We start from the raw sequence: 13,073 nt of genomic DNA, 5'->3' as shown, positions 1-13,073 counted from the left end.
TCACTAGTTACCACAGTCACAAGGTCATAATTATGGCTAAACCTCGCCTAATTCTCAACTTCTCTTATTAAAATCAGATTTTTAAACCTAACATAATGCCCAACCTTAAATGAAGACAAAAAAATGTAATATTTGTTTTCATATATTGTTTTTACGATAGCCAATGTTGACTTTGTGGCTGTAGGAACTAGTGACAAGCCAATGAGTCAGCCATGTTCTTTTATAGTTAAATGATAATGGTCAGCCACCTCGGTAGCTTGCTAGCTGAAACATTGAAGCTCTTTAGACTCGTTCATGTATATTATCCACTGTTTTTTAAACTCACTTCTGTCGTCTAGCTAGTTATCCCATTTAATTTCATATTTACATTGTTGTTATTAGTCAGCGAACGTAGCTGTCTGGTTAAGTTCACTAGCCTAGATAGCTAACTGTTAGCTAACATCCCCGACCATGAGTTCACTGAGCTACTCTCCTCCTGATAAAGAAGAGGAGGTCTGCTGGACGGAGAAAGAGGGTCTGTGGCTGAACGTTGTTGTGAAAGAAGAAGAGGAAGAGGAGGATGTAACAGTAACAAAAGTAGAGGATGAGGATGTTGCAGTGAAAGAAGAAGAGGACGAGAAAGAGGAGGATTCAGATTTTGGAGAGGAGGGAGAGATAACTGGTATATTGGAAGAAGAAGAGGAGGAGGATCTGATTAACCCCAGTAAGTAACATACTGTCTTAAAACAGAAGCACAATGCAGTTGTTGAACTAAAGGGCAAAGTCACACGGTAAAGGAGTCACACTTCCACTATCAAATCGGCCATTTTTTGTTGTTGTTACAATCAGGGCCAAGGTCTTGGTCTTTGGTGTCAAAAGTGATCGGACCTCGCATCCACGACAGTGCGTGTGCTTGGCCAGTGAGCGCGTTCCTGTAAGACGTAGAGCCGCAAGGAGGACGCACTCTTTGAAAGGAGGGAGTAGTGTAACGTCACAACGACGTTGTATTGCTGCCTTTCGGGGGGAAGGGACAATTTGCACAATTTGACAACTGAAAAGGGGGGAAGGGAGAAAATGTTAAATTGCACCACCATCTACACCATCCCCCAAAACCCATCACCCAATCCCAATAAATTAACATTTTTATTTATGTATGATTTATGTAACCTTTATTTAACAAGTCAGTTAAGAACAAGTTATTATTTACAACGACGGCCACACCCGGATGATTTTGGGCCAATTGTGCGTCGCCCTATGGTACTCTCGATCACGGCTGGTTGTGATACAGCCTGGAATCGACCCAGGGTCTGTAGGGACACCTCTATCACTGAGATGCAGTGTCTTAGACCGCTGCACCACTTGGAAGCCAACCCATCCCACTACTTTAACCCTATAGGATCCTACACCAACCCATACCACTACTTTGGCCCAATAGGATCCTACACCATCCCACTACTTTAACCCTAAAGGATCCTACACCATCCCACTACTTTAACCCTATAGGATCCTACACCATCCCACTACTTTAACCATAAAGGATCCAACACCATCCCACTACTTTAACCCTATAGGATCCTACACCATCCCACTACTTTAACCATAAAGGATCCAACACCATCCCACTACTTTAACCCTATAGGATCCAACACCATCCCACTACTTTAACCCTAAAGGATCCTACTCCATCCCACTACTTTAACCCTAAAGGATCCAACACCATCCCACTACTTTAACCCTAAAGGATTCTACACCATCCCACTACTTTAACCATAAAGGATCCTACACCATCCCACTACTTTGGCCCTATAGGATCCTACACCATCCCACTACTTTAACCCTAAAGGATCCAACACCATCCCACTACTTTAACCCTATAGGATCCTACACCATCCCACTACTTTAACCCTAAAGGATCCTACACCATCCCACTACTTTAACCCTATAGGATCCTACACCATCCCACTACTTTAACCCTAAAGGATCCTACACCATCCCACTACTTTAACCCTATAGGATCCTACACCATCCCACTACTATAACCCTAAAGGATCCTACACCACCCCACTACTTTAACCCTAAAGGATCCTACACCATCCCACTACTTTAACCCTAAAGGATCCTACACCATCCCACTACTTTGGCCCTAAAGGATCCTACACCATCCCACTACTTTAACCCTAAAGGATCCTACACCATCCCATCCCACTACTTTAACCCTAAAGGATCCAACACCATCCCACTACTTTAACCCTAAAGGATCCTACACCATCCCACTACTTTAACCCTAAAGGATCCTACGCCATCCCACTACTTTAACCCTAAAGGATCCTACACCATCCCATCCCACTACTTTAACCCTAAAGGATCCTACACCATCCCACTACTTTAACCCTATAGGATCCTACACCATACCACTACTTTAACCCTAAAGGATCCTACACCATACCACTACTTTAACCCTATAGGATCCTACACCATCCCACTACTTTAACCCTAAAGGATCCTACACCATCCCACTACTTTAACCCTAAAGGATCCTACACCATCCCACTACTTTAACCCTATAGGATCCTACACCATCCCACTACTTTAACCCTAAAGGATCCTACACCATCCCACTACTTTGGCCCTATAGGATCCTACACCATACCACTACTTTAACCCTAAAGGATCCTACACCATCCCACTACTTTAACCCTATAGGATCCTACACCATCCCACTACTTTAACCCTAAAGGATCCTACACCATCCCACTACTTTAACCCTATAGGATCCTACACCATCCCACTACTTTAACCCTAAAGGATCCTACACCATCCCACTACTTTAACCCTAAAGGATCCTACACCATCCCACTACTTTGGCCCTAAAGGATCCTACACCATCCCACTACTTTAACCCTATAGGATCCTACACCATCCCACTACTTTAACCCTAAAGGATCCTACACCATCCCACTACTTTAACCCTATAGGATCCTACACCATCCCACTACTTTAACCCTAAAGGATCCTACACCATCCCACTACTTTAACCCTAAAGGATCCTACACCATCCCATCCCACTACTTTAACCCTATAGGATCCTACACCATCCCACTACTTTAACCCTATAGGATCCTACACCATCCCACTACTTTAACCCTAACGGATCCTACACCATCCCACTACTTTAACCCTAAAGGATCCTACACCATCCCATCCCACTACTTTAACCCTAAAGGATCCTACACCATCCCATCTACCTGGGAGGATGGAATCCCGTCTCTCCAAACAATAAATAAAGTTTAGGGTAGAGAGCATCTTTCAGCTGTCCTTTTGCATTTATTGGTGGAAAGAAGATTGGATTGCCCGGACGTCAAGTGAATGTCTCAGTCTGACTTGAGAGTACTGACTGACTTAAACGCTGTGTTCTCAGGTATATTGCTACAATCAATTGACATTGATGTGGTCCTACTCTTTCTAAGTCAAATGAAAACGCTACCAGTTCGCTAAATTACTCCTGAGTCAGTCCATTGTCCTTATTGGTCCTACTCTTTCTAAGTCAAATGAAAACACTACCAGTTCGCTAAATTACTCCTAACTCCATTGTCATTATTACATTCACACTGTTTTCTATCACCAGGTTCTTAAATGTTGTGAAAACGGGTTCATCATATTGATCACAACTAGCTCGGTTTACAGCCTGGTCTCACAGACTAGACGTAACATAGTAAAAATACATTCGGGACACTTAAATACTGAACAAAAATATAAACTTGCAAGAATTTTACCGATCTTACTGAGCTACAGTTCATATAAAGAAATCAGTCAATTGAAATAAATTCATTAGGCCATAATCTATGATTTCTCTTGACTGGGCGTGCAGCCAATCAGAATACGTTTTCCCCCCACAAAATGTCTTTATTACAGACAGAAAAAGTTCAGTTTCATCAGTTGTCTGGGTGGCTGGTCTCAAACGAATGTGGAGGTCCTGGGTCTGTGGTTGTGAAGCCTGTTGGAAATTCTACCAAATTCGCTAAAACGACGTTGGAAGCGGCTTATGGTAGAGAAATTAACATTAGATTCTCTGGCAACCGCTCTGGTGGGCATACAGTATATATTTAACCAGTTATTCATATCAATGTATTTTGGTTTTATTATTTTTTTGTCATTTAGCAGACGCTCTTATGCAGATACCAGGTTATTACTAAATAAACTGTTCACCATCTGGGACCATTCAACAGTCTAGATTTACCAGGATATTACTAGATAAACTGTTCACCATCTGGGACCATTCAACAACCTAGATTTACCAGGTTATTACTAAATAAACTGTTCACCATCTGGGACCATTCAACAGTCTAGATTTACCAGGTTATTACTAAATAAACTGTTCACCATCTGGGACCGTTCAACAGTCTAGATTTACCAGGTTATTACTAAATAAACTGTTCACCATCTGGGACCATTCAACAGTCTAGATTTACCAGGTTATTACTTATAAACAAACTGTTCACCATCTGGGACCATTCAACAGTCTAGATTTACCAGGTTATTACTTCTAAATAAACTGTTCACCATCTGGGACCATTCAACAGTCTATATTTACCAGGTTATTACTAAATAAACTGTTCACCATCTGGGACCATTCAACAGTCTAGATTTACCAGGTTATTACTTCTAAATAAACTGTTCACCATCTGGGACCATTCAACAGTCTAGATTTACCAGGTTATTACTAAATAAACTGTTCACCATCTGGGACCATTAAGCAGTCTAGATTTACCAGGTTATTACTAAATAAACTGTTCACCATCTGGGACCATTCAACAGTCTAGATTTACCAGGTTATTACTAAATAAACTGTTCACCATCTGGGACCATTCAACAGTCTAGATTTACCAGGTTATTACTAAATAAACTGTTCACCATCTGGGACCATTCAACAGTCTAGATTTACCAGGCTATTACTAAATAAACTGTTCACCATCTGGGACCATTCAACAGTCTAGATTTACCAGGATATTACTAAATAAACTGTTCACCATCTGGGACCATTCAACAGTCTAGATTTACCAGGTTATTACTAAATAAACTGTTCAGCATCTGGGACCATTCTACAGCCTAGATTTACCAGGTTTGTACTTCTAAATAAACTGTTCACCATCTGGGGCCATTCAGCAGTCTAGATTTACCAGGTTATTACTTCTAAATAAACTGTTCACCTCTGGGACCATTCAACAGTCTATATTTACCAGGTTATTACTAAATAAACTGTTCAGCATCTGGGACCATTCAACAGCCTAGATTTATCAGGTTTGTACTTCTAACCAAAAACACTATTTGGGGTTCTCAAAATGCTTACAATTGTTGTTTTGATTATTGCTTGAACAGTCTATAAGATAATTGCTAGCAAAATACCTGTTTTGGATGCAGCACTTGTTAGCTTGAATGCTAAATGCTCACTGGCAGGCTGATGGAAAAGCTAGCCACAGAGCATTTTACTGGTTGTAGTTAGTATTTTTTAAAGTCTAAAGCGGTTTATTTGAGACGATGGCACAAACGTTATATTAAGCAGGTGATTCAAACAAGCCTTACAATTATAATCCAAAAGTAGTGTGAACTGCACTCATAAGCAACCTGTAAATGGAGGCTGTTTTTTCTGTCAACCTATGAGAACTGGGTGGAACGGTAGCATTCCACCCAGCCAATGGCCAGTGAAAGTACAGGGTGCTAAATTCAAAACAACAAGAATCTCATAATTAAAATTCCTCAAGCATACAAGCATTTCACACCATTTTAAAGATACAATTCTCGTTAATCCAGCCACAGTGTGTGATTTCAAAAAGGCTTTACAGTGAAAGCACCACAAACGATTATGTTAGGTCACCAAGTCACAGAAAAACACAGCCAAAGCAGAAATATAGATAAAATGAATCACTAACCTTTGATGATCTTCATCAGATGACACTCATAGGACTTCATGTTACACGATACGTGTATGTTTTGTGCATATTTATATCCAAAAATCGTATTTTACATTGGCGTGTTATGTTCAGTATTTCCAAAACATGCGACGGTTTTGCAGAGCCACATCAATTTACAGAAATACTCATTGCCAAGTCAAAAAATCATTTTTCCAGCCAAAGATAGGAGTCACAAAAATGTTACACGATACGTTTTGTTCGATAATGTGCATATTTATATCCCAAAATCTCAGTTTACATTGGGGCATACAGTGCAGTAATTTTTTTCATTCCAAAACATCTGGTGATTTTGCAGAAAAACTCATAATAAACATTGATAAAAGATACAACTATTATACATGGAACTTTAGATAAACTTCTGCTTAATGCAACCGCTGTGTCAGATTTTTAAAAAACTTTACGGAAAAAGCAAACCATGCAATAATCTGAGTGCGGCGCTCAGAGACCAAAACAGCCAAACAGATATCTGCCATGTTGTGCAGTCAACATTAGTCAGAAATAGCATTATAAATATTCACTTACCTTTGATGATCTTCATCAGAATGCACTCCCAGGAATCCCAGTTCCACAATAAATGTTTGATTTGTTCGATAAAGTTCATAATTTATGTCCAAATACCCCCTTTTGTTAGGGCGTTTGGTAAACAAATCCAAACGAGCAGACAAAAAGTTCAAAAAGTTCCATTACAGTCCGTAGAAACATGGCAAACGATGTATAGAATCCATCAATCTTTAGGATGTTTTTAACATCCATCTTCAATAATGTTTCAACGGGAGAATTCTTTTGTCTGTAGAAAAGCAATGGAACGCGAGGTAACTCTCACATGACCGCGCGTCATGAGCCCAAGGTACTCTGCCAGACATCTGACTCATTCCCCTCTCATTCAGCCCCCCTTCACAGTAGAAGCCTCAAACAAGGTTCTAAAGTATGTTGACATCTAGTGGAAGCCTTAGGAAGTGCAAGATGACCAATATCCCATTGTATCTTCAATAGGAGCTGAGTTGGAAAAACTACAAGCCTCAGATTTCCCACTTCCTGGTTGGATTTTTCTCAGGTTTTTGCCTGCCATATGAGTTCTGTTATACTCACAGACATCTTTCAAACGGTTTTAGTTACTTCAGAGTGTTTTCTATCCAAATATACTAATTATATGCATATTCTAGCTTTTATGTCTGAGTAGCAGGCAGTTTACTCTGGGCACCTTATTCTTCCAAGCTACTCAATACTGCCCCCCATGTCACCAAGAAGTTAAAATTAGTTTCCTTGAGTAGCACTCCCGATCTTGCTCTAAAAGTCTGTGTAGTTTTTTCACAATGTATTCTGAATATTACCAATCTCGCCAATTTCTTTGCTATACGCAGATATACTACATCCATAACTAAAGGTTTCTGCATTCTCAGGGAGGAGTTTCTGCATCCAAATTGCGTGCGCATTGCACTCGTGCTGAAAGTTTAGCAAACACAGAAAGGGGCCAATATTGATGACCAAAAGTGGTCTGCTACACTGCTTTGAGTTTCTGTAATAACTTGTTTTTTTAGAATCATAAATGTTACTTCTGAAGTGAGAGAAAAAATAAGACAATATTACTGTTGTTGAACCGACTGTCATATTATTTTAAACATTCATTACAGATGTAAATTGTTGTACTATAACAAGGGGCATCACCTTTCAGCTAAAATAAACAGTGGCCCTTTAATCACCTGTCTGACTTTGTTGTTCACACAGGAGAGAGACGTGACTATGGTGGATCCTCTGGGGAGCCTCAACAACAGCACGATGCTGACGAGGCAGAGAAGAGTCTCTTCACATCAGAACACCTCAAGAAACACCAACGGAAACCCACAGGGAAGAAACTTCACCGCTGCTCTGACTGTGGGAAGAGTTACTCGAGATCAGATTCACTAAAAGTACACCAGAGAATTCACACTGGAGAGACATCTCACTGCTGCTCTGACTGTGGGAAGAGGTTTACCTCTTCAGCAGACCTCAAAAGACATCAGAGAATCCATACAGGAGAGAAACCTTATAGCTGTGATCAATGTGGAAAGAGTTTTAACGTTCCAAGCAGCCTAAAAACACACCAGAGAACACACACAGGGGAGAAACCTTATAGCTGCGCTGACTGTGGGAAGAGTTTCTCAAAATTATATACATTACAATCACACCAGAGAATTCACACTGGAGAGAAACTTTATAGCTGCTCTGACTGTGGGAAGAGTTTTTCAAAATTATATACATTACAATTACACCAGAGAATTCACACGGGAGAGAAACTTTTTAGCTGTGATCAATGTGGGAAAAGGTTTACTCACTCAAGCTGCCTGAAGGTACATCAGAGAACACACACAGGAGAGAAACCTTATAGCTGTGATCAGTGTGAGAAGAAATTTGTTACATCTAGCAGTCTGACTATACACCGGAGATCTCACACAGGAGAGAAACCTTATAGCTGTGGTCAATGTGTGAAAAGTTTTACTTCATCTAGCCATCTGACTATTCACCAGCGGACACACAAGAGAGAAACCTCATAGCTGTAATCAATGTGGGAAGAGTTTTAGCCAAACATCCTGATATCACACCAGAGAACACACACAGGAGAGAATTCTTATAGCTGTAATGATGTCACAATGTAGAATGTTTTAACATTGTAGAAGGAGTATTTTAATGATGTCACAATGTAGAATCGTAAACGTTTGACCCCCTGTTCTATTGATTTCAGCGTGATATAGATATTAGCCTCGGGATGAATCCAGGCCTCATCAGGGGAAGTAATGAGTACTATTTATTTGATTAACAAGAAAAATAGTTGTTACACTTGGCGCCCCAAGTGAATGAGAATGCAGCACTTCAAAATGTAGCCAGCTGTTTTCTACAGGTTGTCCTCTAACCAGTGATGTACACATTATTCCCAGATTCCGTGGGGTGTTTGAGCTGTTCGTTTTAACAGGATGTGCATCCTCTTCTCCCCCCTCTCGTGCAATTTATTTCCAAGTGATATCGATATGAGTGATGACGAATAAGTGTTGCATTTCTCTTCATTTTGGGGATCTCTACGTTTAAATGCATCACTCCAAGATGTAGCTGACTGTCTTCTGCAGGTTGTCCTCTAACCAATGAGGTAAAATATATCTCACATTTCCATGTGTTTTTTTTTTTAGTTGTGTTAGATTCAACAGCACATACAACCTGATTTCCCCTCTAATAGATGTATTGCCAGTTGTCAAAACAACAGAGTAATTAATATACTTACTTACTGACTTTATTGTCCCCATGGGGAGATTTACACATTTAAAGTGGCGTTTAAATACAAAACAAGATTGACAATACAACTTTCATAACAGTTACATACCTATAAAAATAATAATAGTACGAAATAAGAAGTACAACTTTTTTTTTTTTTATAGAAGAAAAGACTAGCCTGCTGGCCTTACAGGGTCAATGGGAACATTCGCCCGAGCTATTTAGGAGGGATATCACACCTGGCATAAATGATTGTCTCGTTCTGTTTTTCCTGCTGAGGCCCTATACCTGCGCCCAGAGGGGAGTAATTCAAAGTCTTGGGGGTAGGCTTGGGGGTAGGCTTGGGTCTAAAAGGATGATATGATATGATTACTACTGTGGAACATGTTTGTGTAGATAGTACATTGTATGTTTAACTTTTCAATATCACAAACTGTTTCTACATGTTGGTCATTGATTTGAACAAGTTATACCTGTTCTGATTTGGGCTCCTCCAAAATAGCAACAAAATAAAAATTAATTAATTTTAATTAGGACTATGCCCGATGTCTAATTTAAAAAATATATATTATTATTATTTTTTTTTTAAGTGAAAGTTTAAAATACTAGTGCATTATTGTCAATACATATTAAAAGGGGTGTGTGTTCGGTTTGATATTTCAACATATTTACATTTCATGTAACGTTTAGTCATCAGAATTATTTGACAATTTTTCGGCACAATTATATTGCTTACTAACAATGTTGTAAAACAAGCTTATATTTTGGGTTGGATATTACATCCTATTCTTACTATTTTAATCAATGGATTTTCCTTAGAATGATCATTAGTCTTTAATTTTGTTTTGTTATTCTTTAGTTTTTTTTATCCTCGTATGTTGTGTAGTAAATATTAATTTTATATATTTTTTTTTGCGACGCAAAATTTCTGAAATGTGTTTATATAAATAAAGCTTGATTTGATTTGAACTTATTGCAAAAACAAATTAACCCAATGACTGACCAATCAAAACAAATGAACCCAATGACTGACCAATCAACACTCTTGCAAAACCAACAAAAAAATATGTGCTTGAGGCGTCACTGGTTCGAATCTAGGCTGTATCACAACAGGCCGTGATAGTGAGTCCCATAGGGCGGCGCACAATGGGCCCAGCGTCGTCCAGGTTTGGCTGTTGTTGGCAGTCTTTGTAAATAATAATTTGTTCATAACTGACTTGCCTAGTTCAATAAAGGTTCAATTGAAAAAAAATAAATGTTTTTTTAAATGAAAAATAGTATCAATTCAGTATATCTTACACTATGTCAAAATAGTGCAAACTGTAAATTGTATCACTTTTCAACCAATCCAGTACATTTTTGTTGAAAATTTTGAAATTGTAGTGTAATATACACTGCTCCAAAAAATAAAGGGAACACTTAAACAACACAATGTAACTCCAAGTCAATCACACTTCTGTGAAATCAAACTGTCCACTTAGGAAGCAACACTGATTGACAATACATTTCACATGCTGTTGTGCAAATGGAATAGACAACAGTTGGAAATTATAGGCAATTAGCAAGACACCCCCAATAAAGGAGTGGTTCTGCAGGTGGTGACCACAGACCACTTCTCGGTTCCTATGCTTCCTGGCTGATGTTTTGGTCACTTTTGAATGCTGGCGGTGCTTTCACTCTAGTGGTAGCATGAGACGGAGTCTACAACCCACACAAGTGGCTCAAGTAGTGCAGCTCATCCAGGATGGCACATCAATGCGAGCTGTGGCAAGAAGGTTTGCTGTGTCTGTCAGCGTAGTGTCCATAGCATGGAGGCGCTACCAGGAGACAGGCCAGTACATCAGAAAACGTGGAGGAGGCCGTAGGAGGGCAACAACCCAGCAGCAGGACCGCTACCTCCGCCTTTGTGCAAGGAGGAGCAAGAGGAGTACTGCCAGAGCCCTGCAAAATGACCTCCAGCAGGCCACAAATGTGCATGTGTCTACACAAACGGTCAGAAACAGACTCTATGAGGGTGGCATGAGGGCCCGAAGTCCACAGGTGGGGGTTGTGCTTACAGCCCAACACCGTGCAGGACGTTTGGCATTTGCCAGAGAACACCAAGATTGGCAAATTCGCCATTGGCGCCCTCTGCTGGGTTCCTCCTAATGCAAGACAATGCTAGACCTCATGTGGTTGGAGTGTGTCAGCAGTTCCTGCAAGAGGAAGGCATTGATGCTATGGACTGGCCCGCCCGTTCCCCAGACCTGAATCTAATTGAGCACATCTGGGACATCATGTCTCGCTCCATCCACCAACGCCACAGACTGTCCAGGAGTTGGTGGATGCTTTAGTCCTGGTCTGGGAGAAGATCCCTCACGAGTCCATCCGCCACCTCATCAGGAGCATGCCCAGGAGTTGTAGGGAGGTCATACAGGCACTTGGAGGCCACACACACTACTGAGCCTCATTTTGACTTGTTTTAAGGACATTACATCAAAGTTGGATCAGCCTGTAGTGTGGTTTTCCACTTTAATTTTGAGTGTGACTCCAAATCCAGACCTCAATGAGTTGATAAATTTGATTTCCATTGATAATTTTTGTGTGATTTTGTTGTCAGCACATTCAACTATGTAAAGAAAAAAGTATTTAATAAGAATATTTCATTAATTCAGATCTAGGATGTGTTATTTTAGTGTTCCCTTTATTTTTTTGAGCAGTGTACAAATCCCCATCGACTGGCTGAGTCACCATTTAGTTTGGAAATGATCCAACCATTATGTAGGTTGGTAGAAATGATCCAACCATTATGTAGGTTGGTAGAAATGATCCAACCATTATGTAGGTTGGTGGAAATGATCCAACCATTATGTAGGTTGGTAGAAATGATCCAACCATTATGTAGGTTGGTGGAAATGATCCAACCATTATGTAGGTTGGTAGAAATGATCCAACCATTATGTAGGTTGGAGGAAATGATCCAACCATTATGTAGGTTGGTGGAAATGATCCAACCATTATGTAGGTTGGTGGAAATGATCCAACCATTATGTAGGTTGGTGGAAATGATCCAACCATTATGTAGGTTGGTAGAAATGATCCAACCATTATGTAGGTTGGTGGAAATGATCCAACCATTATGTAGGTTGGTGGAAATGATCCAACCATTATGTAGGTTGATGGAAATTATCCAACCATTGTGTAGGTTGGTGGAAATCCCCATCGACTGAGGATGAGGGGTCTCCATTTTGCAGTGTAATAATGATGTTGAATAATAATAAACTACAATCATCAATCTGACTCCATTACCATGTGAATGCTATAGGGCCCGTAATAGAATCCAGTGGGTGTAGCCAAGGTTGTGAGTCTATCGTCACCACTCAGAATACTATAAGATGCAAGTGTCCAGGTTTACCATTATGCAACTATTATTAAGGCTGAGGAACAAGGAGCTAACATTGATGTCTTAGCATTAAATGATTGAGTTAACCTTAGCTCAGAGATGCACCGTTAGAGAATACGTTCTAATATGTGCTACTTTTTGGACAGTGCCTTCTGAAAGTATTCAGACCCCTTGACTTTTTCCACTTTTTGTTATGTTACAGCCTTTCTCTAAAATGTATTAAAACATTTTTTTTTTAAATCCTCATCAATCTACACACAATACCCCATAATGACATCACAATACCCCATAATGACATCACAATACCCCATAATGACATCACAATACCCCATAATGACATCACAATACCCCATAATGACAAAGCAAAAACAGATTTGTAGATCGTTTTGCAAATTTATATTTAAAAAAATGTTTTATACTTTATCCCATTTTTATACAGTACCAGTCAAAAGTTTGGACACGCCTACTCATTCCAGGGTTTGTCTTTATTTAGACTATTTTCT

General features: G+C 39.8%; 1 protein-coding gene across 1 annotated transcript; it reads left to right on the top strand.

The window, feature by feature from the left end:
* LOC118940203 (uncharacterized) lies at positions 1 to 10,620 on the top strand. Its single transcript, XM_036948635.2, has 2 exons — positions 1 to 703; positions 7,674 to 10,620. Exons 1-2 carry the CDS (start codon positions 451 to 453, stop codon positions 8,477 to 8,479), a joined length of 1,059 nt encoding a protein of 352 aa, XP_036804530.2. The 5' UTR covers positions 1 to 450; the 3' UTR covers positions 8,480 to 10,620.
* Positions 10,621 to 13,073: the final 2,453 nt, after the last annotated feature.

Source organism: Oncorhynchus mykiss, chromosome 13, assembly GCF_057628025.1.
Source record: "Oncorhynchus mykiss isolate SJ-2025 chromosome 13, ASM5762802v1, whole genome shotgun sequence".
Taxonomy (NCBI): domain Eukaryota; kingdom Metazoa; phylum Chordata; class Actinopteri; order Salmoniformes; family Salmonidae; genus Oncorhynchus; species Oncorhynchus mykiss.
The sequence above is the reverse complement of the archived record's forward strand: the minus strand, read 5'-3'. Positions and strand labels throughout refer to the sequence as shown.